General features: G+C 45.0%; 1 protein-coding gene across 1 annotated transcript in view; it reads right to left on the bottom strand.

Annotated features, from left to right (window-relative positions):
• The window catches only part of GLI3 (GLI family zinc finger 3), a 265226-nt gene that overhangs the window by 73559 nt on the left and 165174 nt on the right, over nucleotides 1–26493 (bottom strand). Inside the window, exons 4-6 of the mRNA XM_047097109.1 lie at nucleotides 19562–19764; nucleotides 16247–16393; nucleotides 11161–11362 (exon numbers count right to left, since the gene is read on the bottom strand). Coding sequence (XP_046953065.1) covers nucleotides 11161–11362; nucleotides 16247–16393; nucleotides 19562–19764 — 552 coding nt within the window. The remainder of the gene's footprint in view (nucleotides 1–11160; nucleotides 11363–16246; nucleotides 16394–19561; nucleotides 19765–26493) is intronic.

Genomic DNA, 26493 nt, shown 5'->3' with positions numbered 1-26493 from the left:
GGGCCTGCTTTTTTGCAGGTGACAGGAATAAACCTCCAAAATCCATGTCAACTCTTAGGGCTACCACGAGAACAGGCACAACGGATGAGCGTGTTCAACCTCACTGCTTATTCCTAAGGAGCCAGCCACGGGAGCGCTCTCTCCTCCACACGCAAAGGGCAGGCGGTGGCGGGCACCCGCGGTGGCCTTGTCCCAGCCTGCAGAGCCGGGGCCGCCGCTGGCTCCTCGAGGCGCTGCGGGGAGCTGGCTGCTCCTCCAGATCGCAGACCCTTTGCAGAACTCGATGACAGACGTGGTTCTTGGCTCTGTCACAGCATCAGCCAGGATCTGGAGCCAAGGCTCTGCTCGCTCTCCGGAGAGTGTGGAGGGGGAGACAGAGTTGGTGAGGAAGGAGCAGAAGAGAGGTGATGTTTGGGCACTGCATAGGGATGTCGGCAACAACGGAAAGGATGCACGGGGAGAACCGCTGAGGAATTCCCACGGGGGGGGGGGGGTCAGGGATCAGCAGGAGAGTGCCCGCACACCGGCACTGCGGTGTCCTTCCTGAGCTCAGTATGGCTGCGTCTCAGCTTTTACACGTCACCTGCTCAGACAGCAAGGCCTTCTGAGACTCACGGTCTGTCTCAATGAGCCCCTCGGCATGACTGGTCCAATCATTCTCTCCTGTTGGACATCTCTGTTCCCCAGTCACACCGGCGTACTCCGAAGTCACACCCTCCCTCCCTCTAGACTGAAGGGTCCTGAAGAGCTGACCCTTTGGTTCCTGGAGCACTGCCCAGCACACAGCGGGCACTCAACGGTGAGTCAGCGAGTCACCAAATCTCTTCCTCAGTTCCCAATTGCCGCCGCAGCGAATTACCGCCAACTCAGTGGCTTAGTTACTATCACTTAAGTCACACACACTATCTTGGTGGCTCACGAAACCAGCGTGTGTTCTCCTGGAGTCCACAGGCACTTTAGAAGCTGCCCGCATCCTCTGCTCATGGCCCCATATCACTCCGACCCTCTTCTCCAACTCGAACTCTGACACACCCCTGCCTTCCTCTTGGAAGGATGCTTTTCATTACATCAGGGTCACCTGAATAATCCAAACTCATCTCCTCGTCCCAACATCCTTAACCACAGCTACAAAATTCCTTCTACTGTATAAGGTAACGTGCTCATGTGTTCCTGGGATTAAGACGTGGAATCTTTGGGGGCCGATCACAGTCAGAGCAGTCCATTCAAAGGAAAGCGTGTTTTCCTCTGAAAGCTACAATTTGACAATGTGTCTGTAAAACACAGTAGAAACTAAATTAGTGTCTAGGTTCCGATTGTTCTATAGGACGTCAGTGGCTGAGGATAGTCTTTGCTGAACACGGAGGTCAGAATTAAAAAGAACAAAAAATAAATCCTACCTTTAGAAACCCTAAAAAAAAAAATAACTTGCTAAATAGTTCATGTATTCATTTCATAATTTCCTAGAGATATAAAGTATTGCTATTGTTGGGAATTTTTATAAATCTCTTCTGTGTCCTCTAAAGGAAGACACAGTCTATTTAAAACTTGGTCTACCTGAACTTTATTACTTCAAAGTCTTTTACATTTCTGTGCACCCTATTCTTTCCTGTGGATCACTTGAAGAAAGATTAATTTTACAATCGGACTTCTGGATCCTCATCACTCAATATTTAGCTATATTAAATATAATTAAAGAAAACTTTTTAGAGCTTTCACTTCTTTTCCCAATGACTACATGAAAGGTGGGGTAACTTAAAACACACAAACATTCATAACAATGTGACCTCTGATTATCTATATTTAGTCAATGAGACTAGGAGAGAAGCATCAGATGGCCCCCATCTTCCCAAGCAATGTGCTAACAAGGTCACAGGCCTGCCGAGACAATGATCCCAAAATAAGTCTTATGGAGGAGAAGAAAAAGAAGTGCTAAAGTCACAGAAGTCTGAGGAATATGGGTTCCACAAGCCCGGGATCCTGTGGTGCTGTGACTACGGGATGTGTATTCCAAGCGTCCCAGCCCAGATACAGCAGAGGATCTTCTAGAAACTAGTGATCCTGGCAAAACACTTTGAGCAACACTCTCCTAGGACAACAGTTATAAAGTCAGAATAAATTAATTTCAATACTAATTTGACCTTCCCTTTTCTCAAGAGCAGAAAAAGAGTAAAAGAGGCATTTTAGGTCGTTGACTATAATATAGGTGGTATTCTCTTCCATCAAATATAATTTCTATCCATTAGGACAGATACACAGTTATTAAATTTTTTGTTTTATACAATACCTTAAAGGGGCATTCCTCTATGTTTGGTGACTCGGGGATAGAACTCTGAGCACATGTAAATAAAATTACGCACGTACCGTCACTTGGGCGCATGGGTGGCTCAGTTGGTTAAGCGCCCGACCCTTGATTTCAGTTCAGGTCATGATTTCAGTTTGTGAGATCATGAGATCTAGCCCCGAGTTGGGCTCTGCGCTGACAGCAGGGAGCCTGCTTGGGATTCTCTCTCCCCGTCTCTCACTCTGCCTGTCCCCCACGTGCATGAGCACTTGCTTGCTCTCTCTCTCTCTCTCTCTCTCTCTCTCTCTCAAAACAAATAAATAAGCATTTTAAAAAAATAATACAAAAAACAAAAACTACTCACAGTCAGTTCCCCCATTATGTTCAGCTCTGAGCTAAGCTAACAATGATCAACAAACTGTCAACTGAGTGGGAAAAAGCTCTTCTATTTTTCAAAGGTTTAAAATGAAAACTCCCAAAGTCTGAATCTTTGAGAGAGTTTTGATGTATTTATTCTCTACCAAAAATAGAGGTAAAGTTTTGTCAGTCTTCTTTTGCGAAGCGTGGTTAAATTTTGCAAACTGGGCCTCATTTCTTAATTTGCAGTAAATACATAGCCTCACCTCACTCCTCCGGAAGTCTCCTGTCTGGGAATCTCAGCAAGTATCCCCAGTCTGGCTAAAATTTGGAGTGTTAAGTAGGAAGAAAAGATGTTAAATGAAATGTCCTAAAACGCACACACTAGGTCATTCTTCAACTCAGTTACGTTGTAACTAAGTACTTCTATAGATCTCATTTATAGTCCCAAAGCATAAAATCATTTTTAAAATTGGAAAAGTTACATATTATTACAATCAATACAGAGAACTTTGAAATTCATAATCAGTTTTCACTTTCACAACACTGTTTTTTTTCACACCAAGGAAGTAATGTGAGTCAACATTTGTACAGAAACCTTGTGATCAATCTGTGAATCAAATTTATATTTAACTCCTAGAATGATAACGTAAGTGGGGACGCTAGAGTTGGTATTGCAGACAATCATTCCTTAAACATTTATTCAACCTTACTATACGTAAATGTATTTCACAGTCATTACTATTCAAGTCAGATGGATGAAACCCAATTTAAATGGCTGTAAGATAAGCCCGTGTGTTTTAGAAACAGTGCAGGAATTCTACACACGGTAGGGGTAAGAGGGTGGGTGGGGTGCCTGGCAGTGAAATCTTGGAACAACACAGCCGCCTAATTTGGCCTGCTGCAGTCCTATATGTTGGGAGGGTAAACAGAGCAGATTACAATATTGAAAGAGCTCTGTCTGTCACTAAATAAAAACCAGGAAAATAAACCGAGGAATCATAAGAACAATGGCAAGGGGCCAGGGGCGCCTGAGTGGCTCAGTTCAGCGTCCAACTACTGGTTTTGGCTCAGGTCATGATCTCACAGTTTGTGGGCTTGAGCCCCGTGTTGGGGCTCTGTGCTGGCAGTGCACAGCCTGCTTGGGATTCTCTCCCTCCCTCCCTCTCTGCCCCTCCGCCGCTCGTGCGGGCATACAAGTGCTCTCTCTCTCTCTCTCTCTCAAATAAATAAATAAATTTTAAGAAAGATAGCTAGAGGCTGGATCACCCAGCCACTGCACACTTAAAGGTAAAAGTTTCCGTTTTATCATTTAATGACTTCCATCCAGACGTAAGATGGCGATTTTCCTGAGAGCTGCCAAGGGACGTCCACTTGCACTGAATTGGCTATGGTCCCTGTGTGTTAACGTACAACCTAGACGGGGAAAGGAGGAGGAGACCGTGGGGCACTGAGCAGCGCTCCATACGTGTCACTTAAATTTGCTTCAGCAGGGAGGCCAATCAGATCCCAGGTTCATTTCTGGAACCCTCACCATCTCCAGCCAGCGTGAAGGGTAAAGCACATGTGGTGCCTCTGGATTCTTGGGAAATGTCTTGTTTTCAGTATAAAATCGGTGCTAACTTTTATAAACGTGTTTTTCAATTGTTCTGGTGGTTGCATTTTGCTCAGACGTGAATTTCTGAAACGCCCTTAACAGAAATGCGCTTGATACTTTTATGATGTATTACTTTAGGCCGTGGCACTGGGATCAAGAAACTTCATGCTGTTGAGGCGCCTGGGTGGCTCAGTCGGTTAAGCGTCAGACTCTTAGGTTTCGGCTCAGGTCATGATCTCATGGCTCATGAGTTCAAGCCCTGCATCAGGCTCCGTGCTGGCAGTGCAGAGAGCCTGCTTGGGATTCTCTCTCCCTGCCCCTCCCCAACTCACTCTCAGAATAAAGAAATAAACTTAAAACAAACAAACAAAAAGAAACTTCATACTGTAATTTCTGTGTAAAGAATCCAATGGGGACATTTGCCTTTCCGGAGCCGATTTCTCCAAGCTCTTTGGCTCATGAAACTGGTATCAGAGGTCAAGTTAGGCAACAGTCAATGCCTGGTAACAAAAGGACCCCACAGTTGGACACACTGGCTTCAAGAAGAGAGAAGAAAGAAAAGTGGGGGCGGGGGGTGGGGGAGGAGGCATTCTAATCAAAACGGACTTTGTGGCCACTCTGTGGCTATTGCGCTAACAGGGTTGTCCACGTTCTGGTTACAGCTGTGGAATTTCCTGCACCACAGCTGCCATTCAAAGCAAGAACAATTCTTTGCAGTTTTGCTGAGAACAGGCTGACACCTATTAGAACTTGTGTATGTACAGGCCCCAGGACACACATGCCTGCACGTGCTTTTATTTGAAAACAGAAAAATAAAGCTTCCACTTCCATCCGTAAAAGCTCCCAGGACAAGTTTACTGGAAAACCCAGCATCCTCAGAAGTAAGGAGCACACGAGTAAGACCCGCACACTCACAAAGCAAGTAAATATCACCCCCACATTTGCACTGACGCATACGTGCTCTGTGAATACTGCCTTGGGCAAAAATCCATTCGGCTTTATACGACAGAAGTGTTTTAAAAAGCTCTAAAAAGCCACTTTCCATTAAACAAACAACAGACAGGACCTCCAGGAACATGAATACCAGTGACACATTCTCCATGTAACTGCTCGGCCATGCAGACGTGGGTAGAAAAAAACATCAGTTTTTCAAAAACATCCTCAGGTATTAATACTGGTCCCCTGTTAGGAAGAGCACTTCCTCCCAGGCCTTTTAACCGTGCCTCCCACTGGAGATTTCTAAGTGAAGGAAGGCCTCACGGACAGAAAGAAGTTCAGGGTTGGGATACACTAGGCTCTGCCCCGTAAGTAGCTGAGCGCCTCTGATCTAGCCCACTAGCCTCTCTGAGCCTCAGCTCCCTGGACCCTGACACAATGCAGCCTCCTTGGGAGCTTTGAAGGCTTCCTGCTGTTCCTGGATCAGTGGCCCGGGGCTGTGCACAACCTGGCCCCTGCCTGCCTCCAACCTCAGGCTTTGGGACACCCTCCCTGTTCACTGCCATCTGGCGCCCTGGGCTGCTGACGGTCCTCAATAGCCAAGCTCTTCCCGTCCCAGGGTCTCATCTGCCCCACTCATTCTTTCGTACCTGATCGGAGGCTTGTCCCCTTCATGAGTTCTGTGAGGGCAGGGGTCATGCCTCTCACCCATTTTGGTAGCCCCCATGCCCAGCACAGTGACCAGCACAGAGCTGAATATGGAGCTAAATCTCTGCGGAGCGAATGACTAACTGATTAACTGAAGGGCTATATAAAGCCAATGGCCACCTATGGCAGTAAGTAAGAACGATCTTTCTCCGTTAGTATTCATCGCTTTCGCTGCCACTGGGGGCAGGAGTTTGTCGCCACTTTCAGAAGATGCAATCAGTGTTTCAGGACCCTGGGGTCATTGGCACGGTGTTCACCTATCCCTCAATGTCGCCCCTCCCAACTTGTGACCAGCACACATAAGCTCAGAGCCGAGCCGCTGCGGAGGCCGAGCTTGTTCCTGTCCGGCCTCGGGAAGCGACAGCGGACCGGCCAGACGCGCACTTCCTCCGGCAGCTGCCGCTGGGCAGGGACACACAGGCTGTCCCGTCCCCAGCTGGAGCCCGCGGTGCTGGCAGCGGACAGCCTGTTCCCACTGGTGGCATTGCGGTGATGGGCACCTGACTCCCGCTTCCGGGGAGACGTCGGTCCTGGCCACGCCAGACCCCAAACCACGAAGGACACACACCCATCTTTGTGTTGGCCATTAAAGTCAAAGCTGGAACGCTGGAACAGGTGGATTGGAAATGAGTGGGTTCCTCATCATTCTGTTTATGTTCACCAGAAGACAACGGGGAGAGGAGGGTCACTGGAAAGCCCTCTCTTCCGACAGCAGTTCAATCTCGAGGGGAAGGCAGCAGCAGAAGCAGGGGTACTGCTACGGTACTGCCCTTAAGTGGGTATTTATAACATCCGCCTTAACCACATAGAGCGGAGGTTGCTGGTTGTCTTTGATAAATGGGAATCATCTAGGCCTAGACGGGAGTCTTCAGGGAGATAGACAAGGTAAAACTTCTTGAGACAGTCGAATATTTCACAACCTTTCTAAGTGCGTGGGGTTTTTCTGAATGGTCATTTTAGTCATGATATATATAACAAAAAGGCTTATGGTGGACATTGGGACAAGATGTTTGAAAAGTGAGACATTAAAATCAAGTATTGTGTTTAAACATGCCAAGGGGCTTTTGTGAATAAATACTTGCTGCTTTTCTTTTTCCAAATGTTTATTTATTTTGAGAGACAGAGAGAGAGAATGAGCAAGCATGAGTCGGGGAGGGGCAGAGACAGAGGGAAACAGAGAATCCCAAGCAGGCTCTCCCCTGTCAGCTCAATGCGGGGCTCCATCCCATGAACTGTGAGCTGGTGACCTGAGCCAAAGTCAAGAGTCAGACGCTTAACCAACTGAGCCACTCAGGCACCCCAATACATGCTTTCCATGGTATTTTTACAGCACTCTGAAATATTAAGTAAGAACCATACACAAAGAGAGACATTTGCTTTTTTTGTCCCTTTATTTTGTATCTATCCCTCTATCTCTCTATAGCTATCAACCTATGGACATACACTATTCATAAAGACTGTAATATTCTGAAAGTCAGAATTATTCATCTATCATGTAGGAAGTTCCTTTAATAAAGGTGGTGATGAGAATTCTAATTACTCACTAAAGAGCTCCTTCATTTATTCACTCAAGAAATATCCACTGAGTGGTGTCAAGGTGACAAGGCACAGACGTTGTGGGGGGCAGTGTGCAGCCGTGAAAACACAGCCCTCTGGCACGTGCATTCTAGCAGAGGGGATGCAGACAGCAAAGTTCTGGATGAGCCAGCAAACATGGTGTTTCAAATAGTGGCAAGCCTGTTAGCAGCCTCTTGGAGAATAGCACCTGGACTGGACCGCTAGGTGAAGAAGAGCGCTACGACGTTTGTTAGAAAACTGAACGTCCTCTTTACAACTTAACCAACAACATTATTCTGTGCACTCCTGATGTCAGAAGCAGGTTAGGTAACGAAAAGAGTGAAAAAGCCAAATGCGTTTGGGGTCAGTTAAAAAACAGGGAATTGGGGGCGCCTGGGTGGCGCAGTCGGTTAAGCGTCTGACTTCAGCCAGGTCACGATCTCGCGGTCCGTGAGTTCGAGCCCCGCGTCGGGCTCTGGGCTGATGGCTCAGAGCCTGGAGCCTGTTTCCGATTCTGTGTCTCCCTCTCTCTCTGCCCCTCCCCCGTTCATGCTCTGTCTCTCTCTGTCCCAAAAATAAATAAACGTTGAAAAAAAAAAAATTAAAAAAAAAAAAAAAGCAAAAAAAAAAACAGGGAATTGGATGGGGCACCTGAGTAGCTCAGTGGGTTAAGCGTCCGACTTCAGTTTAGGTCAATCTAAAGGTTCATGAGTTCAAGCCCCGCATCGGGCTCTGTGCTGACAGCTCAGAGCCTGGAGCCTGCTTTGGATTCTGTGTCTCCCTCTCTCTCTGCCCCTCTCCAGCTCACACTCTGTCTCTGTCTCTCTCTGTCTCTCAAAAATAAGTAAACATTAAAAAAAAAAAAAAAGCAGGGAATTGGAGAATTGGCATGTGACCTTCTCCGACTTTCTCTTGCAAAGGCCCACCACGTTGATGCGTAAAACAAGGGTAAGAGTATGCTTTCCAAAATCACCGTGACATGAAAACAATGAGAGTGCCTCACACCAAGCACGGCAGAGATTACACGCATCCTAAGTCCACACTTGCTCCTGTGTCTTGCCCTCTGGACAAAGTTAGCTACCCTTTCTAGCTTTCTGTGCTCATGCTTCTTCTCTTTCCCTGCCATCCACTGGTCCTACTATGTACTGATTATTTCCCAAGTGAGTTTTTAGTGCACACGTTCAAACTGAGAACAGGGCAAGCAAAGCACTAACATCACTCCCGCTACAGGATGGACAAACAATGCTGATGATAATGATTCTAATTACTGTATTATATGGCACGCCGATCACGTCCTGGGCTACCTGCATTACCTTCCATGCATTAAAAGCTACGTCTGATCCTAACACACACTGGCTGTCTACTGAAGAATGAGAGGTCAGGCTGCCAGAGAGAAGACAGAATGGAAAGGATCCAAAGGTGAGGAAGAACCTGAGCGCATGGTGGCTGGGCCAAATGTGAACTTCCTCTTCCAGCTCTAATGAGAATGACAGGGTCTGTGTGGCAGCTCTCTGGAGGCAGGGGAAAATGATCAAGCCAAGTCAGAATTTGGTACTAGATTACCTGGGCAAAGGTGAGCAGATCAAGAAGACAGAGAAGATGGGGGCAGGGGTGAGAATAAAGAAAGACAACGTTGTGACCGTCAATGGACCGTATTCAAATCTGAGGCTCTTAGATGCTGGAAAAAGTCAAACTAGCTGGGCAGAGAGCCAGGAGGAGGATAAATTAAAAAGAAGCAAGAAAAATAAATGCGTATAAGTGATTCTGGGTGAGTATCATTTGGGAATATCCTCGCATGCCATATTTCTCATACTTTGATGATATGACCTCTAGTCAAGCCACATAACAGTTACATAATTTCAGCAAATTGACATACAGCCACTGGCAGTCGAAGACGCTGTGAGTATTTGCCAGGAGTGCAGAAACAGCCAGGCTACGGTTCTGAAACGGGCACCCTTCCTCAGAGCCCGACTGGGAGGGTCATGGGGGTCGCACGGCCAGACCGTGATAGCTCATCTCCTGCACGGACCATCCAGGATCAGTCGTCCTGAGACTTTGCCAGTGGCTAAAGGTCTTCATCCTGGCACTGCAGATGCATGCCAGCGTCTGTAAAATGTGTCCTTTCCTACATAGCGGTGTCTTGTCTGTAGCTTACACATGTGAACACTGAACTTCAAAGAGCTGACAGGCAAGGAAAGTTGCAGAGCTGGGGGCAAACCTGAACTCTGACTACAGACGCGCCCAACTCTAAACCTACATCTGTGACTGTTGTGGCTAATCCTGAAGACACCCCAGGACCTCTCTGTAAGCACTGACTGCTATCATACAAGCAGAGTTACTTGCTTTTTCCTCCATGTTTCCACACTTCAATGAGCATATTAAAAGAACAAAGAAAAGCAGAAGAAAATGACATCATGTCAACATGGGGATTTACAATATTTAAACACTAACTTGTGTGCCAAGGAGCATTACTGATATTGAACAAGCAAAGAATTAAAGCTGTAATTGAGAACATTGTTGAAAAAAGAGTGGTATTCATCATTTGCTAATATGATATGTTACTAACTGCTAACCCTTTTTTTTCCAGACTGTTGGGGCTTCCCTAGTATGTATATCTATCACGAAACACCCGTCAATTAAGAACTAAAGCTACTGTCCATTTGTAGAAACACATCTATAAACAAATCCTCACTTACTCAAAGCAAGTGGAAACAGCCTTTTTGATATGTACTTTTCAAAGCAAGGAATCATTCGTGGTTTGCAAAACTCCCGTTCAAAAAGATTGCTAGTCATTGAATTCTTCAACTATGGGGAAAAAACTGAGGGGAAAGGATCACGGAAGCTGATAATCACGGTGGCATAATGAATTAACCAGAACGTGATCTAATTCGAGGCCTGAAATAACTCTTTGGTAATGCACAGAGTTCAAACCAAGTGTAAAGATACCTACAATTCATCGCCCGGCTTACTTTTATTCCCTACTTATTGACATCGGCCCAAGTTTGATCATTAGCAGTGAGAAGTATTTTATAGCAAGCATGTTTACAGAAGCCTGTGTTTGTCCCTTCATGTACAAGTACAGACACAATGTAGCACCAAAGGAAGTGTCGAAATGTTCCCGGTGTACTCCAAAGGAGGATGACAAGAAGAGATCTTTCAAATTAAGCTAAAAATACTTAACAGGAAAACGGGGAAGTCCTCGTTTGCCCCATCACCGCGGACAGGTAGGTCTTCCAATGTCATCACATTTATTTTCCATTAGATTAAAAACCCTGCTGACACCTTTCCTTTGTAGACCTTTTCTGCGTAGTGAACAGCCACGAATTACAACCACGCCTGGCCTTTTGATTTCCGCTCCTGTTCCTCCATGTGTTACACACAACCAGGTATGAAGCTGGTTTTCTCTCTAGAGAACTCGAATTAGTAAGAGGGGCTTGGATGAAAGACTGGCCATAGGCACTGCCTCTAGACAGTGGATTCCATCATAAGTGAGTAAGTCCGTATCTCCGTACAGGCTACTAACTAACGTCTGCGAAACAATATTACTGGCCCAGTAACTGGCTCTAAAATCCACTGTAGTGATACCTGACCGGCATCCCGGGTCAGGCCCAGTGTCACGTGATTGTGTTCGTCCTCAGAGGCAGTGGGTCTTGCAAATGCAGGGCCCGCCAAGCGCTGACCCTTTATCAAAGAAACACATACTGGATTCGGGGGAAATACATACCTGATTGCACTTGCAGACAAGTGACCATAGGAACCACTTGCTGAAGAGCTGCTGCGGGAATTATTGAGAATCGTGACCAAGGAGTTGGGAGATGTTCTTATCATAGTCTGAAGGTCAAAGCTGTGATCGGACAGCGGTGATATGGACAGTGTACGTTTTCGGCTCGGCCTGGCTGACAGCCTGGGGCTGGGGAATCTGGTGCCTGTTATATAAACAAAACGGAGCCCGATTACCTGCGGTTGTACTCAGTACCTATTTATTGCTACTCGCCTGGGTGGAAGAAGCCGGCAACTTGCGGTGACAAGGACCTCTCCACCCACTTGTGATCTACTGGCTACAATTGAGGAAATTAGGGAGAAATATTTATCTTCCAGGGCTTACCTCAGGGGAGCTCTGTTTATTAATGTGCAGGCAAAATGATAAATTGCTAAACAAAAGGGAAAGACTTTCATGTGTTATCCCTCTCATTTCTAGTGATTTATGAATCTGACGGCTGCTTAGATATTCCCATCATTAATTCACCACAAGCGACGAAGACAGTGGTTCCCACAGTCACACAACACAACCCCCTCCCCATCCCAACACACACCATTTTAAGGCAATGAGCCGAAGGAGAAAATGAATTAAAGCATCCTCAGATTAAAAATTCAGCTTAGTTAGGCTCTCATTTCCCCATGATTTCTATAGTTATCTGATCCATGTATACTTAGAGCTTTACTAAAACTACCGATAAATGCATTATCCTAAATTAATGGCTCTCAATTGGGGGCAACTATGCCCCCAGGGGACATGTGACAACATCTGGAGACGTTTTGGTTATCACAATTCATGGGGTGCTACTCGTATCTAGTGAGTAGAGGCCATGAATGCTGCTGAACAGCCTGAGATACACAGGGCAGCCCCCCACGACGAGAAATCATCTCTCCCCACTAGTGCCTACACCGAGGAACCCTGCCTCAGTCCCCTACACTAAAGGCATGAGTCCCAATAAACATTACAAATCTCAGGATGCGGTTTGTTTGCAGATTTTCCAAATCTAGAAAAAACAGATTTTTTAGGGGGGAGGGGAAACCATGCAAACATTATAATGAGAGCTGATGAATCTAGTTTAATTCTCTGGACCTTGCTTCTCCAGTCAGAACTAATAGGGAATAAAGCATTTATTTATAGGAATCTCAGTTTTTATTAAGATTCCCCTGATGAAGCTCTAATCTGAAGGTCAGTAACTCCTACTTAAATGAGTGCCAACTTAATAATACAATGCTTTTTATCTAAAGAGTTAAAAACTGAATGCCTATTTGCCTTCAATTTGGTAGATACTAGAGGTCTGAATTTCAGGAACTAGTATCAATGTGTCCCAGAGGCCCACACTCCTGCTTTTTCTAAGGTCACATTTATATTACAGAGTCATCAAACTAAAGTTTAATGAAAGAATGAGAACATCATCCCACTCCATAAGAGGCACATCAAACATGATTAGCTCTGAGTAACAATGGAGGGTTTCTATTTCAGAGTATGGGTATACCTGCATATGTAGACACGGCAATTTAGTAACAGCCAAAACCCTGAAGTAGAAGGTAAGCCTTCTTGATAGAAAAAAGTCAAGGCACTTGGGTCTCTGGAAAATTCAATGGGAATCTTTTCTTCATCATGGACATTGACACAAGGTAACAATCCAACATGCTTCAAGATATTTAATGAAATAGAAGAATATGAAAGATTCTATAGATAATACTATAAAGAGATATACTTTATAGTTAGAAAAAATAAATGGCAAACCGGAGCTTAGGAGGTTAAGTTAGCATCATCCATGTATAAACTTGGAGAACCAGTGTGAAAGACGAGTATGGTACCTATTCAAATTTTTCTTTCAGAGATTCAAATTTGGGTTCTTCATTTAGATTAATTTCATTACCAGCCTGATTTAGGCCACGCTAGTAGAAATATAGCCTTCCCAACTATGTACACATCTTTTAGTGTCTAAATTAGCATCTTACTTTTACTATGGCATCTGCCTTACACACAAATGTTTCACATTTACTCACCAGGAGAGGCTAATTTCATCATAGTTTTCGATGAAGAAACACCGAGGACACACCAGACTTACTGTCCACCTCCATATAATCCTCAGCAATAACCCTTCTCAATGGGTCTCAGTTGCCACTGGCAGAGTTAAGAGTGACAGGACATTCTAGACAGAGATCATCCCTGGAACACCTCTAATTTTTTAAATCACTAGATGAGGTGGCTATCTGATGCTATAAAGCAACAAAGGCCTCATACCCCCTTATATCATCCAAAGAGAGAGCCCAGAGGCCTTCCTTCATCCCTGCCATGGAAACCTTTACATTGTCCATGGCCTGGCTAGTCCAGCCCGTCTGTTTTTCCCTCCAAGATGGGCTCTTATATACGTCAGTTTCCACCAATACCAATAATACAGTTTTCAGGAGCCCTCAACTCTAGAATGTCCTTTATAGGGATTACTTGCTCTCCTATCTTTTAAGGTCATTAATCCCAAAAAATTAGGAATTAGAGCCATAAAACAGACTGGCTTCTTCAAACATGCAACGTAGGGTACTCTACCCTGTAAGTGGCCGAAACCCAGATATGCCCATTGCTGGCACATTAAAAAGTCAAGTGCTCATTAAAACCAGTTTCTTGTGGTTTCTGCCACCTGAAGAGTCCTGAAGATCTGGTTAACAGTGGATCACAGTGACCGGCTAGATCCCAGCCAGGCTCTGCCTCTGCAGGTACACATCCCACTTAGGCATTTAATTTACAATTGTTTTGCTTCTCCACTGGAAAAGTCTCCTACGACTGAAATGCTGGGTACTCTTCTTATGTTGTGTTTAGCTAAATGTCATTTCCATTTTCTTAGCAGGAAGATAATATTTTAAGCACTTTCTAACCCTTGAATATACTCTACCTAACCCCCTAATAATCAAGCAAACAGAGAAAGTCAGCATTTTGGAACAGTGATTTGGAATCCTCTGTCAAGGGGAACAGCTAAAACACAAGGTGAACATTTTAAAAACAGCTGAAAGAGGGGCACCTGGGTGGCTTAGTTAAGTGTCCAACTCTTGATTTTTGGCTCAGGTCACGATCTCAGAATTCAAGAGTTCAAGCCCCCCTTTGGGCTCCACGAAGAACCTGCTTGGGATTCTCTCTCCCTCTCTCTGCCCCACCCTATCTCTCTCTCTCAAAATAAATAAATAAACTTAAAAAAAAAAAAGCTGAAAGAGAAAGAGATGTGGCCCAGTTCTTCACTGATTATATGGATTCCTTCTGAAATATAAGCCCGAGCATTCTTAGCATTCCAACACAGATATCTCTGATCTGGCTTTCTGTTAATTGTTTTGTTTCTCTGCTCTAATAAAAAATTCTGACAAAGAAAAAGGAGGTTTCTTTTTATGTGATGAATGATAGGACATCTAAATTCCTACTTAATGACAATCAATTTACCATATACTCAGGCAAATTAAAATTCCTTTAATTAGTTTTTACAAAGTAAAAGGGTAGCTTCATCCTTTATTTAGATAAAAACCGCCATTGCCTGACTAAACACATTCTCATCAAATATAGAAGGTGATATGGGCTGACCTTCCAAGGATTCTCCCCTATTTTAATTCTTTATTTGCAGATTTTTAAATAACTAATTTGCATAATAACGCTGAACTTGTTTTTTTCAACAATCCCTAATTGAAATGTGATTATGATGAATCTGAAATATAAGCTCTTGACTCTACAAAGCCAAACAACGAAACCCCTGCAGAAGATGTAACACGTTTCTTCTACGTGGTGTGTGGTAACGAACTCCCCAATGGAAATCATCGTAAGTTAGGATCCTATGTGACACACTGCGTTATTTCATGGCCGTCAGGAGACTAAGGCCGTAGATCTTACTCTGTGTAAGCCAATCACCCTCTCTTTACTCCAAACCCGAAGGCTGAATTACTCACCACTGCTAGTGAGCAGACCAATGTTATACCTTTGTCACATAAGAGTCCAGAGAGACCGTAGATGAGAAAGCACTGCTACCGGGAAAAACAAACAAAACCCAGAGCAAATGCCCAACTCAAAGCCATACAGTTGTCATATTCATAAGGGTCGTGGCTTTCGCTGACACCTCCGATGATGCTTCACGTCCTCTTTCTGGCACCTGGCAAATGGAACTTAAGGAATCTGAATAAATAAGAACTCTTGGATGTTCTGGACCATGGTATTTAGAGGCTCATTTGTCTACATGGCTAGATAAGTGACCCAAAGGAATCATCAGAAGCCTTGAGGGATCCAAAAATAAGGGATATAAAAAGCATTGGGGCACCTGAGTGGCTCAGTGGTTAGGTGTCCGACTTCAGCTCAGGTCATGATCTTGTGGTTCGTGAGCTCAAGCCCCACGTCGGGCTCTGTGCTGTCAGCTGTCAGAGCCTAGAGCTTGCTTTTGATTCTTTGTCTCCCTCTCTCTCCGCCCCTTTCCCACTCATGTTCTGTCTCTTGCTCTCTCTCAAAAATAAACATTAAAAAAAATTCTAAAAAAAGCATCAAATGACGCCCTTATCTTCTACTGTTATGTCCTAAAAATAGCTCTGGTTTGGAAATGCTTTTTATTTTTCCTAGATAAAAGGTCTTCGTGAAATATAATTTTTCATGTAAAAAAAACATGAGGCAAAATAACTCCATGGACAAATTTAAAAACCAAGTACAGATTTAAAAACAAAATCAATTCCCAAAGCATAAAATCCAGAAAACCAAGGAGTGAACTGGGTGAAGCACATCCATGGAATCAAACACGTTCCCTGATTTTGTTATCACGACCATCAGGGCAGGAGAGCTTTTTGAACAGCTGCCAAATTACAATCGCCGGCATGTTCCAGCTCATCGGTATCCCTGAGCTCTGCAAAGAGTCTCGGGATGGCCAGATCTGTGGAAGCTTCTTAGCAAACCAAAGAAAGGAGTGCACCAAATGTTCTTTCCCCTTCTCTGGTTTCAGAAGTTAGACAATCACCTCGTCTTTGCATCTTCCTCTGTAATTCATGCGTTAGCATCTGCCACCACCAGGACTACAGAAAACAGTCCCATCACTTACTGTCCATGGCGTGAAGATATTCCATGTGGATGGCCCCAGCGCCGGCAGTGGCCGCGGAGGGAATGATGTCTGCATAGGGGCTGCGCTGGCCAGCTAGCAGAGCCATCTGGTGATAGTATTCTGCTGGGCTGACCCCGGCGTGGGGGGCTAGGAGAGGAGACAAGGAAAGCGTGGTGACTAGCTGAAAGAAGGTCAACAAGAAACGCTTCTGGAGGCAACGTACGTCTGCTGAGCCATCCACGTCAGTACTCCCTTTTATGGCTTATTTTAATAAAACAGCCGGAGCTCAAACTGTGTTTTCACTGAAGTCTGCTCTAGAGAGCTTCTATTTGAAAAATAAGACAGAAACAGGGAGGGAGGCAAACCATAAGAGACTCAAATACAGAGAACAAACTGAGGGTTGCTGGTGGGGCGTTGGGTGGGGGGATGGGCTAAATGGGTGATGGGCATTAAGGGGGGGCGCTTGTTGGGAGGAGCACTGGGTGTTCTACGTAAGTGATGAATCATTAAATTCTACTCCTGAAACCATTATTACACTATATGTTAACGAACTTGGATTTAAATAAAAATTTTTTAAAAAGGATAGAAAAAAATGAAAATAAAACTGAAAAATAGAAAAAATAAAATACATCCTAAAAATTTGTAAGGCTAGTTTAAAGAAATAACCAAGAATTCCAAATGATTAGAATGTATATCTATTCTCCTCCCCACGTTCCCCCCGTCCCCAAGTTAAATTGTTTCTTATATGAAATCACCATAGGTTCACATTTCTTACAGTGGTAGACAACTCAGACCACCGTGGTATCTTTCCGGACACACTCAAAATACTTCCCGAAGCTTCTGGCAGGGGTGACCGAGTCAGCTCTTGCTACCTGGAGGGCCCAGGGCTTATAAGTGGAAAAGACAGCACAGCTTTAATAACACATGATGGGCTGATAAGCTGCAATTTTGTGTTCCATAATTTTAGAGCTCTTTTTTTTTCCTTTTTTTCATTACAAAATCAAAAAGGAAATATACCTATCAATCTGGGGCAATTTACTGGCAAGAGTCAGCTCAGTAAGAGTGGGATAATCATGTGTTTCCACTGCCAATTTATGTGCAAAAGCGGCAAGACACTGTAGCAGTTCCGAGGGTGGTCTCCAGATTTTCCAAGAGCTGGATGCAAATCCCGACTCCTCCTCTTACCGCTGCTGCAAGGGGCTGTTGGCAACAATGATTGCAACAGCCCTTGGGAAGTGTTTACTTAGCACATAGCATTCCATCAGGAAAAGTTTGTTTTACAATTACTAGGTAGAAGCATGGGGATTCTAGCAATAGGTCTGTGTATGTTTTCCATCTGCATGCACATACTTTTTTCGTGATAAAAATATATGTAGATATATACAAACATCTCAGACTACACGTGAGAAACATCTGTGACTTGACTTTATGTGATGGAGTATTAGTTAGCCTCTTGAGAGGCAGGAAGAGGAAGGAAGAATGACCAATCAAAGAAAGCTTTATTCAGGAGCATCTGGGTGGTTCAGTCGGTGGAGAGACCGACTTCGGCTCAGGTCTCAGGTTTGTGTGTGGGTTCAGGCTCCGCGTAGGGCTCTGTGCTGACGGCTCGGAGCCTGGAGTCTGCTTCAGATTCTGTGGTCTCCCTCTCTCTCTGCCCCTCCCCTGCTCATGCTCTGTCTCTGTGTGTCTCTCTCTCTCAAAAATAAACATTACAAAAAGTCAAAGAATGTTTCATTCATACTCATCATCAAATATTATGGAAAACAGATGAGAAGGTGCTTTAACTAGAGGTGCCACTTTCCACTGGCCCAATGAAATTTCTGCAAGGCAGGCATAATTCCAAGTCTGTTGTGAGCTGGTCGCCCTCACCCATCTCTCCCTCTCTTCTCCTGCACTGTCATTCCCATGAACTCCCAAGTACTCATGGAGATGGCTCTCCATTTTTTCCCCACTGTGAAACCAAATCCAAAACAGGAGAACTTAACTTGGGTCTGATTCTCTTACATTAATTTTTTTTTTTTTTTAATGTGAACCTTGTCCAAATGGCACAACTTATTCCTTAGGTACCTTACAACTCTACCCACTGCACTGAATCCAAAGGAAAGAAACGAGCCGACAGCCATTGCTGGACCACAGCTGCTCCTGGACTGTGACTGGAGAGATACTCACTGAGAAACCTCCTGCGATCCGTGCCCCGACCCCCCCCCCACCCCCACTTCCTACCATGCACAGCCGGCCCCGGGAGGGGTCTGCAGGGAGGACGTGGGCGGTGCAGGTTCACACCACTACTCGGTGAGATGGCCTGCGTGGCGTTCCTGTGAGCTCCTACACAAGCACCAGCCGCTGCGGGCTGCCGTAGAAAACTCACAACCCATTATTTCTAATTAATATGGCTCACACCGTTCTGGACCTTAATTCAGATTCCAGCAATGGTGGACAAGTGAGTTTGCATATGTATGCACGTGATGGGAAAAGCTCTTCCTGAATCAAAGGAACGTTTCATAATTTGACAGTTACGGAATACACAGCTCCAATTAAAGACTCTTGTGAGAAGTAATTAATTGGGAAGCTAATAGAACCAACAGGAATTTGACCCTTGAGAGTTTAAAATGAGCATCAAGTACAATAAAATTAAAGTCAAAGTCTGGTTCTTTTCCCGTACATCCCTCTTCCAGTTCTCACTGGGCATGGCCAAGGATGGAGGGCACGTGCAACAGATCTAGACCATCATGTTCTCTAAGCCTTGCTGCTCAGAGCACGGTCCACAGACCAACAGCGCTGACGTGCCACCTGGGAGCTTTACAGTGTGCAGAACCTCGGCAGCCCCCCAGACCCACCCCCCGCACAGAATCACATTTTATCATCCTCCTCGGGTGGTCCGCGTGCACAGTGCAATTGGAGGTGTTCTGCACATGCAGAACAGAAAAGTCTCCATCGGAAGGTAAGCACAATGGCCGGTTACACGTGCATGCTGTGTGCACGTGGAGTGGCAGAACAGAACAGAGGATGGGAGCAACGTCTTTGGAGTCCCTGAGTGCCGGCTGTGAGTTCCACGTGCCACTTAGTAGCCACCGGGCCATGTTGCCTGTTACATGGCCCCTCTGCCCATTGCTCTCCTCGCCTGAAAATGGAGACGGTACCCCTACCCTCACGGAGGTGTCCCAAGGCTGAAGCGAAAGCATGCTCTTAAAGCACTTAGCACAGCACCTGGCACACGGGAAACATTCAGTAAACATCAGAGCTGCTCTATACCACGCTCCGGGTGAGGCACGATGGGTGGAACAGGGGGAAAGGGCTGGTCGGGGACTGACTTACCGTCTGTGGGGCTGAGCCCCCGGGCGGCCGAGATCATGGAGAGGGACGGGCTATGAAGAGACCGGATGTAGTCCATGTAGGGATTGATGTAGGGGTGCGGAGGGCTGAAGGGGGGCTCAGAAGCTGCAGCGGGGTTCCGGTGAGGGGAGATCCTGATGAAGGGCAGGTCTGAATACGTGGGGCTACTAGATAAGGCAGAAGGCCTGGACAGAAAGAAAACCAGACACAAGAGGTGCGGGTGAGACAAATATCTCCATAGGCACAGGCTGTCTGTGAAGGAAAAGAAGAAAGATTTTTAAGTGTCTTGGGGGAAAATTTATCAGCCATATACGTTTCCAGTACCATTACCTTAAAACCGTGGTGACAAATGCAGGCAGAATGGCTACCACGCGATTGTTTGGGCCAAGAAAATTAACCTGAGACATTTCGTGGCACTCTGAGTACAGAAAAATAAAGGTTGGCCTCTGGCTTCCCTTATGACAAAAAATTCTACACACCAGGCACCTGAGTTGAGCACAGTTCTGTGATTCTATGTTCCATTTGACCAGAACATTAGTATTACCACTGCGGACTTACCTCTCACCATCATGGTGTTGCACTAAAAAAGAAAGACGGAGAAAAGGAATTGCAAATTCATCTGGTCACGCACACAGCAGAGTTGTCCACAAATAAAGAACGCTAATTGCAAACGTCTGCAAGAAATGGGACAGGAGACACTCTATATCCGTGTTTGAACGCTTACTGCAGGGGTCATGCAGCTGTGAGAAAAACCAGTTTTACAGATCTGGGCTTCACTGTTTGGGAGACCACCCCTCCTGTCTGTGTGAGCCAGCACTGAGAGAGCCTTTCCTCTGACACTCATGTTTCGAGTGGCGCCCTGGTCAGCCGTGTCCAGCAATGAAGTAATGAAGGAGTACCTGGGGCTACGAAGTTGGAAAAGAACGGGGTTTTGATCAAGTGCATGCCTTGGTTATAATGAGCTGATGAAAATAGATTCTAAAACACACTTTGCTGCCACCATGGCCTGAGTCACTCCTGGGGAGTCCTTCCCCAGGGGATAGAAGTTTCTAGAATGGCCAGTTTGGGCATCCACCCCCCCTCACCGCCTGGTTTCGTCTCCAATAGGAAATGTTTTGTGTGGGTAATCCAGTGAACTGGCTACGATAGGCTGAATGTCTGTGCTCTCCGCTTCCTCATTCACAGAGGGGATGGCCACATAACAGCAAGAGGCCGTGATACAGACAGATCTACTGGAAAGGGCAATCCTCTTGCACCACTGTGGCTTTAGGCGTAAGATGAAAGGGAGGGGAGAAACATTTTTTCATCACGCCTCCCGAAGCAAAGGCGCCCTGCAGGCCGGGTGCTGGGCCCCATCACCCTGTCAGAACATAATCTTGGGAGAAGCCAGCTCCACCAAGTGCACAGCGAGGCACGAAATAAATGAAACCGAAGATCAGATAATGCATTTTGTCTCAGCGGAAAATAAAAGAGGGTGAAATATGGTCGGTGGGGGGGGATATTCTCATTTGCTCTTTCTTACTCTTTTTCACTTTGAACTTAAAAAAAAAAAAAAGGAGGCTTTTTATTTGTTATTCAGATGCTACTTTTGGTGAAAATAAAAATCCAGAGTTTTCTAAATTTACACGTGGGCAGAGGGAGAATTCACCACCTGACAACAGCAATTTCTTTTCAAAACAACTTGAGGCTTTCTGCACCCACTCAGAAACTAGTAAAATTACTTACACTTACATAGAAATCAGCACAACCTAGGAGGCTCTCCTATTTTAGCTTTTTATGACAAAACAAGTTGGCTCTGTGTCCTTGGTTAAATCCGAAGTTCCCCCCAGACATGTTGCTACTTTAGAGCGTGGGGAGCCTCCAGTTCACTAATTCCCTTTCTACTGGAAAGGAAAATCAATCTTTCCAGTTTGATTCAAAAGTAATTCCTACAAAATACAAATCTATCTGTAGATTTATGATGGGAGACCAACACAGCAGAGAGGTGGAAACGCAGACATTTCAAGAAATCCACTAGGTAACAGCCTGTGATCCCCAACATACTCAATCTCAACAGTTTGGACTAAAACTCGGTGGGGGCGGTGGCATTTCTTTTTCCTTTTAGACAAAAATGGCAACCTGTAATTTTCCTGGAATTCCAGAATTGACCAGGGTCGTGAGAATATTCCTAGAGGCCTAGATTTCATTTTGAAGAATCATACACAGGAAATAAATAAATAAATAAATAAATAAATAAATAATCAGCATCCAGAACAACGTGAAAATTCCAGAGGCGGGGCCGGGACGGTCACCAATCCCAAGGAAGCAAGGAAGCCAGGAGACAGGCGAGGCCCACCTCCTCGTGCAAATCCATGGAAATCTGACATCTGCACCCGCCCGCACCTACATTTGACCCATACCCACAAGAAGACTGAAGAGAACTGCAAGGAGCAGCCAGGAACGAGGACTGGTCACGGCCTCCCCACAAGATGCCAGGGCCCCGCCCTCCCTCTGCACACCAGGAAGGAGCAATAGCAGAGAAGAGGGCCGGTTCCTCGTGGAGGCGAAGTCGGGAACCTTCACCCACTGTGGTAAATGCCACGTTCACGCATGTCCCTTCCAGAGACATGATGCTGAGGAGATATGAGGTCTGATAAAGGTGGCAGGACATGCCTTCAGACAGGAATGCAAGTAAGAAAGCTGTCAAGTTATTTAATTGCCCTAGAGCAACAAACCTTCTACTATTCACAGGCCAGCCATCCCCCGGATACAAATAGGAAAATGCTCAATAAGGGTTACCCAGTGAGGGGGCCATCAGGAATTCTGGACACAGGTGAGTCAGACCACCAGACCAGTGGTACCGTGGAAGGGCTTGGGGGCTGAGGGGAACCCATGTGTGACTTTGTATGCAATGACCACCATCTGTTAGTCCTTATGGGTAAAATGGGAAGGATTCCTACCCCCTGGAGGGTCTTGGCAACTTCATCCAAGGAAAACCTTATGCACTGAGTCTGGTATCTAATAAATGTTCAATGTGTGCATATATACATACATACATATTATACTAATTTGTTCTACTCTTAATATACATACGTATAAACAAACATGCATACATACTAGGGATGGCAAATATAGCATACTATGAGATTGTCAAACACTGACATATTGGAACCCTCTTTTCAAAGCAATACCTGTCTGCTTCGTTCCCCAACCTGACAGAGCCCTAGAAGCGCCTCCTTGGATTTCCAAGTAAAATCGTAAAACCACATAAGGTGGTTAAAGCATGAACTCAGTAATTTTTTTATGTTTATTTATTTTTGAGAGTGAGAGAGACAGAGCACGAGTGAGAGAGGGGCAGAGAACGAGGGTGAAGAGAATCTGAAGCAGGCTCCCAGCTCTGAGCTGTCAGCACAGAGCCCAACAGGGGGTTCGAACTCACAGACTATGAGATCATGACCTGAGTCAAAGTCGGACGCTTAACCGACTGAGCCACCCAAGTGCCCCTGAACTCAGTAATTAAATGCAAGAGCTTTGAAAACACTGGACTTGAATGCAGTCTGTCACTAACTCTGTCACTGAAGGTTAAGTTCCCTTTTACACAACGTGGAACAATAGCTCCCTCCTGGGAGGGGCTCTGTAAATGCTAAAAAAGCCCTGGGCACTCAGTAAATGGTGGTGGTCGCTGATGTTCTTGGTGGTCCTAAGAACCACCCAACAAAACTGGTGTGTGTGACTCTGAACTCAGCAAACAAGTGTCCAAATGGCAAGACTTTTGGACACTCCTTTCCAATTTCCCTGCTGTTCCAAATTCTTGGCAGCGAGATCATCTGTCAGTTATTTTGTTTTAAACTGTAAAGCAAATCTGAGAGGGCAGGCTGAGGTCTTTAAATGTAACAGGTGGATGTGTTCAATGCTTGTATAGAAGCGCCATTCAAGATTACAACCAGAGGGATGGATTCTTGAAGGAGGAGAAGGTGGGAAGTGTGGAGGAGGCACCCACAAAAATCTTCCCTATAAATGACATGTATTCTTTCACAAATTATCATAAACTTGACCTGGTAAATATCTGCCAAGCTTACTAAAAGTCTGCACTGGGGATTACAATACCACCAGGAAAAGAAACTACAGCCGTCTCCTTCTTGGTTTATATTTTTAGTAGATACACAGAAACGGAATTGAAGATTACCGTTGTCTTTCTCTGCCTTTATAGCTTTCTGTTCTCTCCCTGTTCTGGGGCTGTACGTGGCTCGCTCACCGAAGGCGGCAAAAACCACGGAGAGAAAAACCCAAACAACAAACAAACATTCTAGGAAGAACACAGACACTTAGAACCTGCTCCAAGAACAGAGATTCTGTGCTATTTATGTTGTCGCCAAAGAGTATAGAAGTATGCCTGGGACCCTCCAAACTAAATCATACAAACTGCTGTCTGGGAAGCAGAGGCCCAAACCACAGAGGGTTGTCAGGGCGCCGCTGATGTCCCGTTACCCCTCCACATTGGCTCACGTGAACGAGGCCTGGCGTGCCCACCCAGGGATGACACCCCATATTCCGTTTCCAGTTCTTCCAAGGCCACAAAAACCCAGTGAAGGGCTGTCGTGTGGTTTCCACATTACCCAACAGGTAGACGATGTACAGTTTCAGATAAGAAAGAAGGTGGGGATCATTTTGGTGTTCTCCCAAAAAGACGATAAAGCAATATAAAGTTGTGTTTGTGGAGACAACTTGACCTCGGATTAGGTTCTTCACAAGGTCATGAAAATAGACTACGATGAAAAGAATAGTGGATTCTTATTAGAGCATTTTTTAACGGCAATACTATGATAAACCTAAAAACAAAAACACGTATTGCAGAGGATAACTGGACTTCTTAGTTAGAATGAAATAGCATTATATAATCTAATTTGTTACTGCCTTTTCATCTATCTTATTGGGTTACTGAAATGCCAAGATTAAAATCACAGTATTTAATCACCTGCATTACCCATTATGAGAGCATTAAACCAGGTTTATATGCTGGATTATTACAATGGCTTTCACATCGCTTGGGACACTGGAAACGTACACATACTTCTTGCACCTTTGCATGAGGGCTCCAAACTACCAGAAGAATGAAGTGTTGGGGGTTTTTACCTAACAAGTTTACCTTTTGTTTAATTTTGTTCTTTGTATAACCAGTAGATACTCTTCATATTCAAGAAGTGGCCTACCAGAGAACAAAGGGGAGTTATCCCTTATAATGTATTTTTAACCAACTAATGAATTATTCAATAAGCATGATTTTAATAAATCAAACTTTATAATAAAAATTAGCTTTCCATTCAGTGAAGGAAACAAATAACACAAACGTCCGTGGCTAATACGCTAGACGCCCGTCAGAAATTTGCACAATCCTGGACTTCACCTTTTCCTCCATTCAGGGTGAGCATCCAGATAACCTCCCTCTGTCCCAGGAGCATCGTGTGACCCTGAAGTGTACAGACAGCTGTGTCGATTACTCTCTATTTGCCAGCCTTACCCCTGGAGCCACTGCATGCCCAGGAAGGCTGGTCTGTACAGACTCCCTTGACGGGCTGACTTTCCCTCTGGATTCTACTAACGAGATGCACTGGCAAGAGCTGGTGCTAGAGGAAAGAGTCAAGGTATTTACTCCCCTCACTTGCTCTCGCTGGCTGGAGTTTCACTGGTGGCGTTCCAATCCCAGGCCACGACTCCAGAAGTGTAATCCCATCCAAGGCTCTAGCCCCCACTGAATCACTTTTCCCTCCAATCTGCACCTTCAGATTAGGGTTGGCAACTGCTTCCAACTTCTGCTAGTCCTGGAGGCTTTCCTATCACTTTGGGGGCCTTTAAACTTGTCCACCCCTGTGTAAACACCTGCTCCGTTAAACTGCCACAGCCTTGGGGTGTCTGGGTGGCTCAACTGGTTAAGCATCTGACTCTTGGTTTCAGCTCAGGTCGTGATCTCACAGTTCATGGGTTCAAGCCCTGCATCAGGCTCTGCACTGACAATGTGGAGCCTGCTTGGGGTTCTCTCTCCCCCTTCTCTGCCTCTCTCTCTCTCAAAAATAAACAAATAAACATTAAAAAAACAGCTGCTACAGCCCTAGCTGACAGCATGGATCCGTTTCAGATCCCAATGCCATCACCTTTAGAGCTAAAGAGTATTTCCCAGGAGTGTGTAACTGACTTCAGGCTTTTACAAACTTACCGTGTTGGATTTCAGTTTTTAAAAACTACATGCATAACTACATAGATGAATATTTTCAATGGTATGTTCATTTGATACACACTTTATGGAAAAGCCACTTACTAAGAATCCATTATGATTTCACCACTTGGAGGAATTTCAGGAAACAAAATACATGATCATTTGGTCCCTGCTTTCAAAGAGTTTATAGCCACAAGGATGAACAGCATATACAGGTGAATGTCTAACCAGCAAGTGCTGAGCGAGTGTTATCTGTTGAGTCAGAAAGCACCAACAGGAAGCTTCCAGGATGCATGTTGGTTACAAAATATATGGAATGTGAACTGCACTACAAAATGAAGATATGATTTGAATAGAAGTGGCCTTTGAAGATGAAGGTGAGTATATTGCTTGTTGTACACATTAGTGCTAGGGTGCTGAATATTATCTTATATAAAATTCAAAGGCTATGGTTAAGTTCTTTAACAAATAAAACAGAAATACTTGTTTTAATGGTAAAACATTATTTCAAAGGATTTTCCCAAATGATTTTCTTATTTGTGTTTCCTATTTACGTCTGAGTATAAAAGCAGTTTATATCCATAAATGAAAAAGTTGAGATTATTTCAAATCAGCATTAAAAAAGTTACTCCCTGGGGTGCCTGGGTGGCTCAGTCGGTTAGACAACCAACTTCGGCTGAGGTCATGACTTTTTGGTTCATGGGTTTGAGCCCCGCATTGGGCT

The sequence above is a fragment of the Lynx rufus genome, unplaced genomic scaffold, assembly GCF_022079265.1.
Source record: "Lynx rufus isolate CCGP_SWC_20201006 ecotype Redwood Valley unplaced genomic scaffold, mLynRuf1.p SCAF_4, whole genome shotgun sequence".
Classification (NCBI taxonomy): Eukaryota; Metazoa; Chordata; class Mammalia; order Carnivora; family Felidae; genus Lynx; species Lynx rufus.
This window is presented reverse-complemented; position numbering and strand designations above follow the sequence as displayed.